The sequence below is a fragment of the Taudactylus pleione genome, unplaced genomic scaffold (assembly GCF_031769625.1).
Source record: "Taudactylus pleione unplaced genomic scaffold, aTauple2 ptg000043l, whole genome shotgun sequence".
Classification (NCBI taxonomy): domain Eukaryota; kingdom Metazoa; phylum Chordata; class Amphibia; order Anura; family Myobatrachidae; genus Taudactylus; species Taudactylus pleione.
This window is the reverse complement of record NW_028284445.1, coordinates 2,265,810-2,283,786: the sequence shown is the minus strand read 5'-3', so window position 1 is coordinate 2,283,786 and position 17,977 is coordinate 2,265,810. Positions and strand designations below refer to the sequence as shown.

At 42.6% G+C, this 17,977-nt stretch overlaps 1 protein-coding gene across 1 annotated transcript in view; it reads left to right on the top strand.

Moving 5' to 3' along the window:
- The window catches only part of FREM2 (FRAS1 related extracellular matrix 2), a 246,514-nt gene extending 236,247 nt beyond the window's left edge, over positions 1–10,267 (top strand). The window contains exons 22-24 of the mRNA XM_088460193.1: positions 198–385; positions 1,562–1,708; positions 7,662–10,267. Coding sequence (XP_088316319.1) covers positions 198–385; positions 1,562–1,708; positions 7,662–8,171 — 845 coding nt within the window. The 3' untranslated portion in view covers positions 8,172–10,267. The remainder of the gene's footprint in view (positions 1–197; positions 386–1,561; positions 1,709–7,661) is intronic.
- Positions 10,268–17,977: the final 7,710 nt, after the last annotated feature.

Genomic DNA, 17,977 nt, shown 5'->3' with positions numbered 1-17,977 from the left:
TAACATTATGCTGAGAGCTATGTATCCATCTCAACCCGTGTGCAGTACTCTGGAACCTCTGAGAGTTCTATCACTGGGCTAACTTACTAAAGTGAGTGACACAAGTTTAGAATAAAGTTTTGGCAGTGCAATATACATTGCTGACTGTGACAGTCAGTGTTCAGTTTTTGTTCTTAACCAGCTGTATTTTACAACAGGAGACATCATCTATGGACGTGTCATGGTGGATCCTGTACAGAATCTGGGTAATTCTTTTTATTGTAGCATTGAGAAAGTTTTCCTCTGCACTGGAGCAGATGGGTATGTCCCAAAATATAATCCATCAGGCTATGAATATGGCTGCTTGGCTGATTCAACATCTCTTCTGTACCAGTTCAAAATTTTGGTAGGTTTAATGTCTTTTATATGATTGTCTTGGTTTCACGTGCCTTATGCAATAGATAATAGGTTGCTACACAGTGCTATTACAGTATTTACACAGTAAATAAAAATGTAAATAAATATATGATAAAGCAGTAAACGCCTATGTCCAGACATATTTTTGCGTCATTGATATCTGGTTGGATATTTCACAAAATGTATAAACAAAAAATTATGGAAATTTAGGGGATACGTAAACTGTTAAAGGAAGCTGAAAATGTATACGTGAATTATATGCTAATTGTCAATTAAGGAAAATGGCACTTCTTTATTTTGGCATTCATATAATCCCAAATGTATTAATTATACTACTTATATTTATTACAATATTTTAATATTGGTGTGTCAATAAAAAATGAAGAAGGTGTTATCTGTGTCAGCAGATGTGTCACAGCACCAAAAGGTTTGGGAAGCGATGTATTAAAGTATTTGTAAAATAAAAATAAATATTGGCAGAGCTCAATATATGATTGTGAGAAAGAAGATTAGGTGATGCCAATGTATGCGTTCATGTAATATAACTGAAATGCTCTTGATTAACTGAGGTCTGATCTTAATGCTTTTATTGCAGCTATTTTTGCCTTTGCCAGTCAATATGACATTGAGGGCTCTATGTACTAAGCCTTGGAGAGAGATAAAGGACCAACCAATCAGCTCCTGTAATTTTTCATAAACAGTGACAGCTAGGAGCTGATTGGTTGCTACTTTTATATCCATCCACTTTATCTCTCTTCAAGGCTTAGTACATAGACACCTATATTTGAGTTTGAGAAACAACAATCTGATATTTTGTACTTTTGTAATGCTTCGCGTCCACTTTATTCATTTTACAAATTCAACACAAGCTCTTATAAACAGTATAACTAACTTGCCAAAATGTTGATCGCTAATACAGAGTCTACTCTCCCGGGAGTATGGGAGAATGTCCCAAATTTTGTGAGTTGCTATATATTCCTGGAGAATAGGCGAGTATGCCTTACATTCAGCATGGTATAGTACAAAGGCATTTTATTCCAGATGATATTTGCTAACATGTTTTATAACTTTGTTATATTTTACCTGTTGGCTGCTCACTTGCGTGAAATGACATTAGTGTTGTAATACGATTTTGTTCATTTGTATTCATCTTATTTGCTTTCAGGATAAAGCACAGCCAGAAACCCAAGCTGGTAAATTTGGCAGCATCTTATTTAATGCCAGGCTGGCGGCAGATGATCCCGATGCGTTACCTCTCGTCAGGCAGCCTGGATCAGACGGATTTAAAGTTGACTCCACTCCTTTGTTCCAGGTGTGTGATCACTGACAGCAATCTCTTGTTTAAAACAATACTTAGGGCCTGATTCAGAGCCAGTCTCTCTGTCGAGGCGAAAATATGCTAGTAACCGCAGCAATAAGTAGACACCCTACACTACATAATGCCGCCTACTTCCCTTCACACAATAGAGCGCAAAAACATCGGGAACCATCGGACTCACACGCTCAAGTTGTGGTTGACCTGTCCCTACCGCAGACATTGCTATATTTGTGTGTGTAACTAGACGTTTAGGATGCGTATGCCGTCACTGGGGTCTAATTATGCACGCCCCTGAAACGATGTCTAGACGCCCAGGTACGCCTGCGTTTCTCTGACCACCCCTGTGATAACCCTCAAACGGTCACTTCCTGTCAATCACTTTATGAAGCGTCTGCGTGCTTGCTGAGGTCGATTCCCGATCGCAGCGGCTGGTTCGCGCATGCGCACTGCGATACATATACATGTGCATACTGCAAACATCGCAGCCTTGCGTTCGGGTCTGAATCAGGCCCTTAGTTCAGGTAGCAGCATTTGCACAAAGGATTCCACCTTTTCCTTTGATCAAAGTATTAATAGTCAATGTATATGCATATTCTGCAAATCTCATAGCAAACGACATACATGTCCTGCCCGGGGATAGTTTAGAGGTCACACTACATTCATAAAAGAGCCATTGGAAGTCCTTGTGCAGTGCTAGGAATAGTAGTGCATTTTATGTTTTTCACAATATAGACAGCATGTTTGGTCTTGTGCTTCCCTATGGACATCTTCCTAAATGTCATCCATTAGTGTATAGCATCTATATAGTATATCACCTATATGTGTGATGATAGCTCACGTGCATAATGCTTCATACTAATTTCCTTTTTCTAAAATAATGCTTTGATCATTTTCATAAGTAAACCTGAGATATTCATGTCATCCGAAGATAATTCAGGCTATGTAATCTATGTCATACATCCTTCTGAGTGGCAGTTTAAGATAAAGGGAGATTGGACCTTCAGTCATCTTTAGCCAGTGTTGGACTGGGGCATAAAGGGCCCACGGGGTGATGCAGTGGTAGGGGCCCACTGAAGGGTGGTGGCACAAAGTTGAAGAAGTGAGGCTAGCCACCAGAAGGAAAGAAGAATAACCTCCCCGGTCACCTTATTCGAGTGATTCTTCTTTCCACAATAAAAGGGGCCTGGGTATAATTTTAACCAACGAGAGCAGCTGTCTGGCCCCCTACCATCCACTCTGAAATAAATGGGCCACCACTACCATTGCACATAAGAGGTTAAAATATTCCATCACAAATATAACAAACCTAAATGCATAAAATAACATTAAAAAGAGCACAGTATCTAAAAAAAAATCAATAATACAAATAGACTGGAGGGAAAAAGAGATGGAAACGAGAGAGCGAGATGGGGAAAAGAGAGAGAGCGAGATGAGGAGGAGAGAGCGAGAGAGAGATGAGGAAGAGAGATGACCACAGTGAGAGAAAGAGAGATGTGGACGAGAGTCAAAAAAAGAGAGATGAGGATAAGAGCGAGAGAAAGAGAGATGAGGATAAAAGCGAGAGAAAGAGAGATGAGGATGAGGGCAAGAGAAAGAGAGATGAGGATGAGGGCAAGAGAAAGAGAGATGAGGATGAGAGCAAGAGAGAGAGAGATGAGGACGAGAGCAAGAGAAAAAGAGATGTGGACAAGAGCCAAAGACAGAGAGATGAAGGCAAGAGTGGGAGAAAGAGGGATGAAGATGAGAGCGAGACAGATGAGGATGAGAGTGAGAGAGATGAGGACAAGAGCGAGAGAAAGAGAGTTGAGGGCGAGAAAGAGATGAGGATGAGAGCGAAAGAAAGAGATGAGGACAAGAACGAGAGAAAGAGATGAATGCGAGAGAAAGAGATGAGGATGAGGGCGAGATGAGGACGAGAGGAATAAAGAGAAAGATGAGGACGAGAGCAAGAAAGAGCGAGATGTGGAGGATGAGAGAGAGAAGGATGAGAGAGAGAAAGGGAGGGAGATATAGAATCATGAGGATGAAAGAGAGAGAGGTCAGGACAAAAAGAGAGGTGAGGACGAGAGAGAGAGAGGTGAGGATAAGAGACAAAGTTGAGGACAAAAGAGAGCGGGTTGAGGACGAGAGAGAGGACAAAAAAGAGATAGAGAGAGGGGTGAGGACAAGAGAGAGAGGTGAAGACAAGAGAGACAGGTGAGGACAAGAGAAAGAGGTGGGGACAAGAGAGATGAGGGCGAGAGAAAGAAAGATGACGAGAGCGTAAGAAAGTGAGATGAAGACGAGCGTGACAGAAAGACAGAGGAGGACAAGAGCAAGAGAGCAAGAAAGAGTGAGATGAGGACGAGAGCGAGATGAGGATGCGAGAGAGTGAGGAGGATGAGAGAAAGAAAGGAATGGAGAGAGAGATGAGGATGAAAGAGAAAGATACATGGTGACAAGAAAGAGAGAGTCAGTGGTGAGGACAAGAGACAGAGACAGGTGAGAACAGGAGAGAGAGAGAGGTGTGATGACAAAAGAGGAGAGATAGAGGAGAGTACAAGAGATAGAGAGTGGGGACGAGAGAGAGAGGTGAGGACAAGTGAGAGGGACAGAGAGAGGTGAGAATGCGAGAGTCAGCCAGGGTAACTACTAGTACAGCGCATCCCAGTAGTGCCCCTCACTGTCCCTGCGATGTTACTCACGTTACAGACACTGAGCTGCAGGGGGTGGGGGGTTTCAGCCGCAGATACAGAGGGCGGCAAACAGGTCTCCTTTCCCCCGGCTGATAGCGGGCTCTTCTAGGCTGCTGCTGTCTCCCTGCAGTGCAGAGGCTGCAGCTCTCACAATTAGAAATCTCCTGTGTTGGTCACTGACAGTCAGAGCCCGCCCCCACCTCTCTTAGCAAGGACTGCAGCCACCAGGGAGTCACAGAGGCAGAAGTGCACAGCAGCCCGTCCCCCTACACTGAAGGCTCCTTCCCTTCCATCAGAGTGCTGCAGAATGGATGTGAGTCCAAGTGCTTAGAAAAAAAGCATATTACCCGTTGTTGGGGAGCGCCCGCCTTGTATCCTTGTTGTGTAAAAGGGATAACCTTGCTGACACTGGCAGCATCATAGTCCCTGCCCTCCTGTGGTAGGGGGAGGGGCTTAGAATCACTGGGGCCCACCAGGGAATATCCCGGCTTCCCGGCAGGCCAGTCCAAGCCTGTCTTTAGCTGTCATAATGATTTATTTATTTTTGTTGCCCTTGAATACTTTTAATGAAGAGAATTACCCATTGTCCTTTTTAATGTAGGGAAGCACCAGCTCACTGTAATTTATAGATCTCATTCTGTGTCTGTGTAATTAGGAGCTAATCCTTGGCTCCATTAGGTTACTGATTCCAAGTGTATGGTGCAACGCAGTGCTCTGGTTATCCACTGCCAACAACTAATATGAAATACTGTATGTCAATGAAGCGACTGCACTTGCACAAATCAAAGGAAGCAGCAGTTAGCCTTATGTTAATTATTTTCCATGCAGATATTTCTAAGTATATATTATTATTATTATTATTATTATTAGGGATATTCATGTGTTTTGCACATTGAATTTATTTTATTGTGATCATTAAACTATAATGATTTTTAACTTCTATTTATATGACACCACAAAACATATGCAGCACTGTACAGTGTAAACGTACAAAACATTTCACAGCATCAGAGCATATGTACATAGTATACATACCAAAATGAATAGAATATCACAGAATAGGTAGCACAGATAACAGGGGCAAGGTTAGAGTAACTCACTGAAGCTAGCAGGAGCGAGTTGCTGGTGGTAATCGACTCAATATCCCTGTACCCAAAAAATAGAGAGCAAATCGAGTCAGAGTTGCTGAAGGTGGAAGGAGACAAGGTAAGGATCACTGGTGACATGGAGTGTGCTAGGGAAGAATGTAAGAGCTTACATGGTAAGAGGATGTTTAAAGATAGGGAGACTGGTAGAAAGTGTGACTGAGAGGGAAAGTGAGTAGTTCCATAGGACGTGGGCACTTTGAGGTGAGCGTAAGAAGAAGAGATCACAGTGGAGCATTGATCAGAGGAAGAGTGAATAGACCAAGAGGGAGTGTGGGCAGCGATCAGGTTCGGGATGTAGGATGGGGAGCAGGGGTTAAGGTTTTGTAAGTGAGAGTGACGAGTTTAAGCTGGATTCTGAGGGGGATAAAGAGCTAGTAAAGCTGATTGCAGACGGGGGAGACATGCACTTTGTGGATGGAGAGGAAAATGTCATTAGCAGCAGAATTAAGCATAGTATGAAGTAGGAAGAGGCAAGAGAGAGGGAAGCCAAACAGGAGAGGATTAATTAGTCTAAGTGGAAGACGTTGAGAACATGGATGAGTTTTTGTGGCAGCTGGGTAAAGGAAATGCCGGCTTCTGGCAATGTCCCGGATGTATAAACAGCAAGATTGAGAAATGGCCTCAATGTGGTGAATAAAGAAGAGAGTGGAGTGGAGGATGGACTGGTGGGACAGGGGAGAAGGTAATGAGTTTTGTCTTGGCCCTGTTAAATTTCAGGAAGTGTTGGGAGGAGGAGGAGATGGCAGTTGGAGATGCGAGAGAGGATGAAGGGAGAAAGGTCAGGAGACGAGAGGGCAATTTGAGTGTAATCAGTGTATAGATGGTATTGAAGGCCAAATGAGTTAATGAGATTTCAAGGGAAATGGTGTAGTTGGAAAGGAGAAGGAGCTGAGAACAGAACCCTGGGGGACATCTACAGGTAGGAAAAATGAGGGTGGAGGTAGTAGTTGTATCATGATAGGGCAGAGGGTGATGGTGTGGAGGGTTTTGAGAAGGAGAGGGCAGTTAACAGTATTGAAGGTGGTAGACAGTTCAAGGTGGTTCTGTATGTTTTGTCCTCATGTAGCATGTCGACACCAATGAAATGTCAACATGCTCAGAATGTCAACAAAACAGTGGGTCCCGGCAGTGCGACGAGCACTTACACCACCCTCTAACACTCCAGAAATTATTACATCACCCTCTAACCCCAATCCATACTCTAACCTTCTTCCCGCAGCCTAATCCTAAACCTCCCCCCGCAGCCTAACCCTAATGTCAGCATTCTGCAGAAACTCAGAAAATGTCGAAATTTCAAATGTCGAGATTGTTCCATGTCGAAATTTCAACAATGTTGAAATAAAACATGTAGACATTCTGGTGTCGACATTTTGAATGTCAATATGGTGACTGCTTCCTGTTCAAGGTGGACGAGGAAAGAGAAAAGTGACAAGTCAATGGTCAGGGCAGTGAAGGGCAGTCTCACTGGAGTGGAGTGGAGGGAAGCCAGATAAAGGAGGGTTAAAAAGTGAGTTGGTAGAAAGAAAAGAGGTGATGCGGAGATATAGCAGATAATCCTCTGAAGGAGCTTGAGTGATAATAGAACAATATCTAACCGATTTTTAAGAAACAAATTTGTATCTAAGCTTCTGGTATATATCTCCATGTACTGCAAATGTTTAATGGTTTATGTCTCTGATGACTCGACATTGTAGGTACAAAAGTATTTATGCCTCCTTGAGCTTTTTGCACTTCCAACATTAGGAAATAAATAGTTTCAACATAAGAAGAGTAACCGCAACTTCCTTTGATTGGCCTGAGTTCAATTGCTTCCTTGTTATGTTTCATATTGAATACAGGAACAGATAAGGCTGTTGGATACAATAAACATAGTCTATTGACTTATTTAGCGGTAATGAAACTAAACAAATTAGTCTAGAAGACAATATTATCTGGAAGTGGAGTTTCCCTTTAGGAATCTGTTTCTCCTTACCCTGCTAATTCAGTTGCACCAGGAGTCTAGATTGTCAGATAGCAAATTTGATAGGTAAAAGTATTTCCCACTTTAAATCTTGGACTACCTCGGGCAAACCAGTACAGATGGGAGCTGTATTCTAAAAACACTATGTTGTGCATGTTTTATAGGTTTCTACGGGACGAGAATGGTATATACACACAATCTACACTGTGAGGTCCAAAGAAAATGCCAACAGAGGTATCGGAAAGAGAAGCGTAGAGTACCATTCTGTATCCAACACTGGGCCTTTAGGAGGTTCCCTGTACAGCCGTAAGAAGAGAGATGTCAATGAAGCCCCAACAATTACTCAAGAAATTGGCATTGAGAACAACAGGGGGACCAATATCCAACACATTATTTTGGAACGCAACAACAAGAAGATAATTCCCGAAAAAGATATTACTATTGATGGGATTATCCCAAGAGAGTTAAATAACAAGGAAACAGAGTACAACGTTGTCATCATCGTGGTAATCATTGCCGCAGTATTATTATTAGTGGTCTGCTTGATAGCTATTATTATATTCCTGCTGAGGCGCAAGAAGAAATCTAAAAAGAAGGAAGAAGGGAGAGAGTCAGGAAGCAGCGAGCCCATGATGCCTCCTCGCGGTTATAGTACTGACAGCTCAGAGGTTTGACGTTATGGATCCACAATCTAACCGCGTAGAAGTGCCTCAAAAGTTATACACTTTACATTTTTAGTTAATGCCTCTTTTCAGAATATATCTACATACACTGTGCCCCTCAATGGTCAGTCTACTCTTAAATACCTCATGTATATTTAAAGTGTTGGATGGACCATGAGAGGCACAAATTGGGACCGGAACATCAAATCATTGCGTTTGTATTAAGGAACTCCTGACAACCTGAATTCATGCACTAAACATGAAGAGGCGCTGAACTAAAACTCTAAACGAGGGTCATCCTCTTGTATTTCTTTTATATTATTTAAGCAAATTTAAATATGCAACGGTGCTGATAGCTTGTCTCTTCATTCTTAGAGACGGCTAATTCAAATCTTATCCAATTAATTTTGGAGGTTTATTGATCATGCTATACATTTCAGTTTGCTATTATATTTGTCAAGAGTCTTGTTATCATCATTATGAAGAATGTCATGAAATAATGATTTTTTTTTGTTGTATTTTGGAATACGTAAACAAATGACATGGTCCAGTTACAGCCGTAAGGTGTTAACAAACATTGATCTTTTTGATGTTGTTCCTCTGTAAGCCAAAGATACCTTTGTCCATAATATGGTGCTAGTCTAGGAAAAAATATGGATCAACCAGCACATTATTTTATTATGTTTGTGGTCATTTTACTACAGTACAAACCTCCAAAACTGAAGTTGTAGCTAGAGTAAGAAATATAAAGTGCTGCACAGTGTAGTTTAGTTGAAGACAAGATGACTTTATTGCACTCAGTATTTTAGAAAGCCGTCATGATAGACATGTGGAGTTCCATTTGTTCACTGGCTATTATGAAATGAATAACATTCTTGCAGTTGTCCCATAGCCTAGAGCAGGGGTGAGCTGCAGGATATTTTCCATGGATATCACCTTTTCGGAAAAGCATCATATTGCTTATTATGAGATCAGATCACCAGCACTCAGTGACATATGTCAACTTAACGGTTGCTCCTCTAGTCATTGAGAAGACATAGTAATTCAGTCACTGATCTGCTGCACACAGCTTATTAAACTGAGGTGACATCCGTACCAGAGAGAGGACTGAAGAGGGGGACTTTGGTCAGGAGAGCTACACGTGATCACTTTGAGGTCCATATGTGACCGCCAGGCTGCGTAGTGTGTGTATTTCTCATGGCTGAAATTACTTCCCAGGATCCTCTTGGAAAATAAGATTTGACCTTGTCCCTATTGAATGACCTTAATAGAAACATTTAATTAAAACAAAGGTGAAAAGATTGGAGCTAGTGGTAAAATCAGTGGAGTCAAATGGGAACAATATGAAATTCTGATCAAACAGATGACACTTGTCAGTAGCATTTCAGTCTTTTTAGTACGTAAGGCTCCTGTCCTTATATTTGGCTCCACTGGTTTATATATGCAATTGCCTAAAAAAACATCCAAGAAACAATAAGTTGTCACCTGCATTGGATAAATCACATGTGTACTGTATACTTAAACTTACATGGTCCTATATTGTAATAACTGGTTTGTACAATAGTTATAGTGCATAAAAACAAACCACTTCTTAAACATGATGATAGAAGCAGCACTAAGGTATTGTAGGCTATAGGAACATTTGAGATACTAGTGCAAGTTAGAACAATAAAAGTAGACATCTGATTGGTTGATATTGGAACAAAGTGATTCCATTTCCTACACAGAGAAGAGGTTGCTGTTTTGTGGGTGGAGCCAATACACATGAGAGCACAGCCTATCAATTCACTGGGCAGCAGTAACATCATTGATGCTCTTTGAGGCCTCAATGATGTAACTTGGTCCTTGTGAAGTGAATGGCTGTACTCTCATGAGTACTGGTTCCTCTCACAAATTAATTGGCATAACTGTGGTTAGTGAATGGATGCACTGCAATATTTATATATGCCTAAAGGTAACAGGTCAATTCACAAGTTAAAAGGATGTTATATTAAAGTATTTACGTTATACACAATATCGATTGGACAGAAATAGTTATGTGAAAATCTTGACATTTATCTTTTAAATTTAAAACTATTAAGAATTACTGTATGTGTTCTATTATAATTAGGGGTCTATTTACTAAGCAGTGTTAGGAGACAGAGTGAAAAGTGATAAGAAAGTGATAAGGTGCCAACCAATCAGCTCCCAACTGTCATTTTTCAAACACAGCCTATGAGATGACAGTTGGGAGCTGATTGGCTGGCACCTTATCACTTTCTTATCATTTTTCACTCTGTCTCCTAACTCTGCCTAGTAAATAGACCCCATAGTGATGTAGATGTGTTTGGTTTCTGTATCTGTCACAAAGTAGGAGGGCTTGCATTTCATAGGGCCAGGTTCAATTCAATGCTAGCTGACAACAGCAGCTCGCATTGCTCATTGTTCTGCCTTACTGTAGGCAGACTCCATTCGCACCTGCTCTAGGCTGCAAGCAGAACTGCCTTCTGAGGTTAATGAGCTGCAGCCGCCAAAACAGATTCGAGCGCTTAATTAAATCGTCACAGTAGTCTCTGACATAGACCCCACAATGTCACTAATTCAATTAAACTACTTAATTTGCTGAACAGTAAATACAAATTGGTATATATATATATGTGTGTTATACTGATGACATTTACAATTACATATGTAAACATTGAAGGAGGTTATGAGAACTGAATTGCTGGATACACATGTCATGGCCATCCGCTGCAATCAAATCCATCAGCAAGACAATTGAATACTGACCCAAAACAATTGAATTCCCCCCTCCCTGCCTAGAATCTTACTGAAGAACACTGAAGACAGCCTCTTATAACCATCCACTGTATAGAATGCTGATAAGAGAGAGCAATAGCTTTTAGCATACTGCAAAAGTTATTCCCTAGTCTTTTATATAAGGTTACTATATAAGTTACCGAAGGTTTTCATTTGCAATTCATCAAATTAATCATTCAAGTGAGATATGAAAGTTTGTTACATAATTTAATAATTTTAATTCTAAAGTGTTGTTGCTGCTATTTGATAAATATGCATTACTGCTACAAATATGTAATAATGCAACCTATCACCATCTAATGCCAGACCATGGGGGAGGTGTATCAAACCTTCTAAAGTGATGAAGTTGCCTACAGTAAGCAAGTAGAATCTTAATATCACTTATCTAGTACATTCTATGAAATTAAATGTATAATCTAATTGGTTGCTATGGAGAACCTATCCACCTGTCCTCTATAGAAGATTTGATACGTCTCCCCGTATTTCAGATATGTGTTCTCCATGTTGTAGAAAGCATGCTGTAGTCAGTGGGACAGTACAAGGAAGCATACTGTAGTAAGTGGGACAAGGAAGCATGCTGTAGTCAATGGGACAGGACAAGGAAGCATGGTATAGTCAGTGGGACAAGGAAACATGCTGTAGTCAGTGGGACAGGACAAGGAAGCATGCTGTAATCATTGGGAAACTTGACAAGGAAGCATGCTGTAGTCAGTGGGACAGGACAAGGAAGCATGGTATAGTCAGTGGGACAAGGAAACATGCTATAGTCAGTGGGACAAGGAAGCATGCTGTAGTCAATGGGACAGGACAAGGAAGCATACTGTAGTAAGTGGGACAAGGAAGCATGCTGTAGTCAATGGGACAGGACAAGGAAGCATGGTATAGTCAGTGGGACAAGGAAACATGCTGTAGTCAATGGGACAGGACAAGGAAGCATGCTATAGTCAGTGGGACAAGGAAACATGCTGTAGTCAGTGGGACAAGAAAGCATGCTGTAGTCAATGGGACAGGACAAGGAAGCATACTGTAGTCAGTGCGACAAGGGAGCATGCTGTAATCATTGGGAAACTTGACAAGGAAGCATGCTGTAGTCAGTGGGACAGGACAAGGAAGCATGATGTAGTCAGTGGGACAGGACAAGGAAGCATGCTGTAGTCAGTGGGACAGGACAAGGAAGCATGCTGTAGTCAGTGGGACAGGACAAGGAAGCATGATGTAGTCAGTGGGACAGTACAAGGAAGCATGCTGTAGTCAGTGGGACAGGACAAGGAAGCATGCTGTAGTCAGTGGGACAAGGAAGCATGCTGTTATCAGTAGGAAACTTGACAAGGAAGCATGATGTAGTCAGTGGGGCAGGACAAGGAAGCATGCTGTAGTCAGTGGGGCAGGACAAGGAAGCATGCTGTAGTCAGTGGGACAGGACAAGGAAGCATGCTGTAGTCAGTGGGACAGGACAAGGAAGCATGCTGTAGTCAGTGGGACAGGACAAGGAAGCATGCTGTAGTCAGTGGGACAGGACAAGGAAGCATGCTGTAGTCAGTGGGACAGGACAAGGACGCATGCTGTAGTCAGTGGGACAGGACAAGGAAGCATGCTGTAGTCAGTGGGACAGGACAAGGAAGCATGATGTAGTCAGTGGGACAGGACAAGGAAGCATGCTGTAGTCAGTGGGACAGGACAAGGAAGCATGCTGTAGTCAGTGGGACAAGGAAGCATGCTGTAATCAGTCGGAAACTTGACAAGGAAGCATGATGTAGTCAGTGGGGCAGGACAAGGAAGCATGCTGTAGTCAGTGGGGCAGGACAAGGAAGCATGCTGTAGTCAGTGGGGCAGGACAAGGAAGCATGCTGTAGTCAATGGGACAGGACAAACAAGCATGCTATAGTAAATGGGACAGGTCACGGAAGCATGCTATAGTAAATGGGACAGGACAAGGATGCATGGTGTAGTCAGTGGGAAAGGACAAGGAAGCAATCTGTAGTCAGTGGGACAGGACAAGGAAGCATGCTGTAGTCAGGGCCGAAACTAGTTTTTTTGTCACCTGAGACAAGGTAGTCATTTAGTAATTTGGCGCAACCCCCCCCCCCCCCAGCGCAGAGAGTTGGTTGGGGGAGCTCCAGCTTCGGGGCCCACTGAGAGAGGGGTGCCAGGGGTATTTGCCCCCTTAATCCGGCCCAGTGCTATTGCATGTGCTGTGTGTGTATGTGTATGAGGCTTTCTGTATTGCAGACGATTATAGCCACTGGAATAAATCCGTCTCCACGTTACTATAGACACAGTGGCAGACTATACTACTAGAGACCGGCTAATTACACCACGCAGCCATGGTACATCCAGTCCCAGTACTGGCCCAACTATCCTGATCACTGCACACTCAGCCCTGGATAGACACACTTAGCCCCAGCACTGGCACAACTATCCGAATCATGGCACAATCAGCCTCAGCCATGGCACATCAAGCCCCAGCATTGGCACAACTATCCCAATCATGCCCCAGATAAACACACTTAGCCCCAGAACTGGCACAACTATCCCAGCCATAACACACTCAGACAGCAGCCACAACACACCTTCTGCCTGCTCCAGGGAATTCATCTCTGCAGTTTCCTTCTACAAATACTTCTTGATCCCTCAACCACCCTCCTCTACCAAAATCTTTATGTAACTGCTACTCTGATTGTCCGACACTCACCAGCTGTCCCCCTGATTGGCTGCCAGCATCTGGCCCTAGTCAGTACTTGGCTACCTGGATTCCTACCTGTGATTGGAGAGCGCGGCTCTCAGTCTTTGGGATGGGCACTGCTATTGGCTGGATGGTGACAGGGCAGGGTTATCTGCCGGGAAGGGAAGACTGAGCTTGGTTGGTCAGTATGGCATTGTTCATGATATGTTGACCGCACTGTGGCAGAACGGCATGCTCTCGGTGCCCTAACCAATCATCACCCGGTGCACGTGCCCCCCTAGCCCCCCACCCTAGTTGCTGCCCTGCTGTAGTCAATGGGACAGGACAAAGAAGCCTGCTGTGGTCAGTGGGACAGGACAAAGAAGCATGCTGTAATCAGTGGGACAGAACAAGGAAGCATCAGTGGGATAGGACAAGGAAGCATGCTGTAGTCAGTGGGACAGAACAAGGAAGCATGCTGTAGTCAGTGGGACAGGACAAGGAAGCATGCTGTAGTCAGTGGGACAGAACAAGGAAGCATGCTGTAGTCAGTGAGACAGGACAAAGAAGTGTGCTGTAGTCAGTGGGACAGGACAAGGGAGTGTGCTGTAGTCAGTGGGAAAGGACAAGGAAGCATGCTGTAGTCAGTGGAACAGAACAAGTAAACATGCTGTAGTCAGTGGGACAGAACAAGGAAACATGCTGTAGTCAGTGGGACAGGACAAGGAAGTGTGCTGTAGTCAGTGGGACAGGACAAGGAAGCATGCTGTAGTCAGTGGGACAGAACAAGGAAGCATGCTGTAGTCAGTGGGACAGGACAAGGAAGCATGCTGTAGTCAGTGGGACAGGACAAGGAAGCATGCTGTAGTCAGTGAGACAGGACAAAGAAGTGTGCTGTAGTCAGTGGGACAGGACAAGGGAGTGTGCTGTAGTCAGTGGGAAAGGACAAGGAAGCATGCTGTAGTCAGTGGAACAGAACAAGTAAACATGCTGTAGTCAGTGGGACAGAACAAGTAAACATGCTGTAGTCAGTGGGAAAGGACAAGGAAGCATGCTGTAGTCAGTGGGACAGGACAAGGAAGCATTCTGTAGTCGGTGGGACAGAACAAGGAAGCATGCTGTAGTCAGTGGGACAGGACAAGGAAGCATGCTGTAGTCGGTGGGACAGAACAAGGAAGCATGCTGTAGTCGGTGGGACAGGACAAGGAAGCATGCTGTAGTCAGTGGGACAGGACAAGGAAGCATGCTGTAGTCAGTGGGACAGGACAAGGAAGCATGCTGTAGTCAGTGGGACAGGACAAGGAAGCATGCTGTAGTCAGTGGGACAGGACAAGGAAGCATGCTGTAGTCAGTGGGACAGGACAAGGAAGCATGCTGTAGTCGGTGGGACAGGACAAGGAAGCATGCTGTAGTCGGTGGGACAGGACAAGGAAGCATGCTGTAGTCGGTGGGACAGAAAAAGGAAGCATGCTGTAGTCGGTGGGACAGAACAAGGAAGCATGCTGTAGTCAGTGGGACAGAAAAAGGAAGCATGCTGTAGTCAGTAGACTTTTTGTATCAATTTACGTACTGAATAAAATAAAATGTTGGGAACAAGTAATTTATTATTTTGGAAGTCAATGAGCCTCTTAAAGGATATGTCGGTAATGAATAATGTATTATGTTTGTAACTATGTGCACAGTATACAAAGATCCTATTAGAATATTACACATAGATCTGACAATTGTGTATCGTGGCGCTGGTTATTAGGTGCCCTGTAATCCTGATATATGCAAGTTTACTTCTTCATTATCTATTAACATCAATTTTAAAGGCTTATACTAATTTAGCTATCCACCTTTGAAATTGCATGGAAGTTGTATTTTTTCATTGTGAATGTTAACGTTTAAGTTCAAATATATTTCATATTTTTCTGTTCATTTAAAACATTTTTATATATTAACCAAACTTCCAGGTCAGTGTAAATATATGATGTAGTTCTTGCTCTCATTTTACTCTTGCTCTCAAGTTGCATCTATGGCTTAATATGGAACAATACTGTAAATGATGGTAATATCCTTACAAAACAATAAGCTCAGAACAGTGTCCCTGTCACCTACACACAGCAGAGGAGCACATATTGCAGGCTGGCAATTCATGAGAATGCAGGTTGTCTGTTGACATGGAACTTGTGACATCATCATGACTGTATAATCCATCGGACAAACTAGGCTCCTGCCTGGAGCCCGCGGGAGGCCAGGTTACTCTAATGCGGGTACACACTGACCGATATATTGGCTGATCAATTGATCGGCCAATATATCTGGTGCCCGTCGGCCAGTGTGTACCAGTGTACCAGCGATATGTCTGAGAACGATATGTACCATTGACTGTGCTGCACAGTCAATAGTAGATATACCTGTCCATCGGGCAGTGTGTACGAGCGATCAGCCGTTCACCCGTACACATGCAGCGGCAGCCGCAGGGAGGGGGGCGGACTCGCCTCCCCGGCCAGCGAGGCCGCAGCTGCCTGGAAGATGATGATCGTTTAGTGTATATGAACGACCATCATCTACAGATATATCTGCAGATCACTCGGTTACAGTCGACTGCACATATATGTTCATTGCAAATACTTCTTTCAATAACATACCTCCCAACTTTTAAATGTACCTAATGGGCACACCATCATATAAATGCGTGTAGTTTTGCCACCTCTGGCCATGAAGCTTCTCTGTAAACGTGTCACCATAAGCCCCCTTTCACAACCCTAAAATCACCTTTTCAAAGCCATGGTCACCTACCGCTTATATGTGCAGCTTTCAAGGGGAACTCATGAGCAGGGCACTTCTCCTGTCTGTCCTAGATTTATAACAACAGTCCTGATCCATGGGATGGTGGTACTGTCAAATGAGAACTGTCCCACCTAAATCGCAACAGTGGGGATGCATATAATTAGTATGTTCTCATTTAATCGGCCCAATACAGTCAGATTCAAACACTGCAGCAAGTTATATATTAATATTTTTTTAGTCGTTGTCACTGTATGAATTAGCATAGGAAATACATCTGTTAAAAAGATGTCATTTTATGTAAGTTGTTGTAAATATATATCATCTGCTTTAGATAATTTAAATAGTAACAAATATACAGGGAATCACACTGCTATGGTGGTGTCACACAGGTGCTTTTCAGTCCATATTTAATGCCCAGTATCTAATCACATTTGAATTGCATTGTAATATATATTACATTTGAGTAGACACTATTACACAGAGTATTCTAAGCACTCACTATAAGCAATGATATTTAACAGACCTTCTTCTTTTCCAGCTATGGTGAATACAACATTTAGGCAGGAGGGCTAGAAAAGCATTAGTGTGAAAAGTGCCTGATTGACACTCCCCTTCACCGTACTTACCTACTTCTATACCAGAACATCCTCGGGACTAGCGAATGTTAGGGGAGTCTCCCGGACTTCTGGTACCAGTGGGTAGTCCTCCCGCATCCCGCCCTCCACAGTCTTTTACATGTGCTTTTTCATTTCTTCATTTAACTGTGCCTTAAAGTCACTAAAACCAAGAATATTAACTAATACAGTCTGGAATTTCGTCTTGTAACATGCACGTCTCAAATTTACTGTACTATTAATGTGTTTGACGTTATATCTGGCTATGGTCCACTATCAGTTTCTGAAGAATGGAATAATCATTAGTCCTGTCATTTGCTGAAATGTTTGTTTACATCTTTACTGTATAAACATTGGTACGTCACATCAAGTGCACTAAAGTCCACTCTATCTATACAGTACATGTTACTTGCAACTCCTTTATATAAAGCTAAGTATTCTACAGTATGTTTAGAACATTTTACATTACATAACATTACTCTTTATGTTACTAGGCGGATTTTAGGCAATATCAGTACAGTAATGTGCAATACCTGAAGTTTAGTTTGGTATCTACACAAACCTGTCCTGTTCTCTATGCAAGTGTAACATACGTTAAGAAATAATAGTATTCAAGCACAATATCTTCTTCTACAGCAGTGACATTTGTCATAGTAACAGAAGGCAGCTTTCCAATGTCTCTACTGAGTTTTCAAACTAAGGTGTTAATAAAACAAATTGTAACTTGGACCCATAGCCACCATGTGGTCTGCAATAAACATTGTCTTTTTCCATTGGTTTGTAATATTTCTTGTGGATTTATAAACAGTGAAATAATACTTACAGTATTTGAATTACAAAATGGAACTGCTAGACATCGAACTGTTAATGATATGAATTACGGTATATCACATTACGTATGGAACATGGGCAGGAATCCGTTTTCCTAGCTCCCGGTGGTTTTGGTCGGTTGATAGAATTAAAGTGTC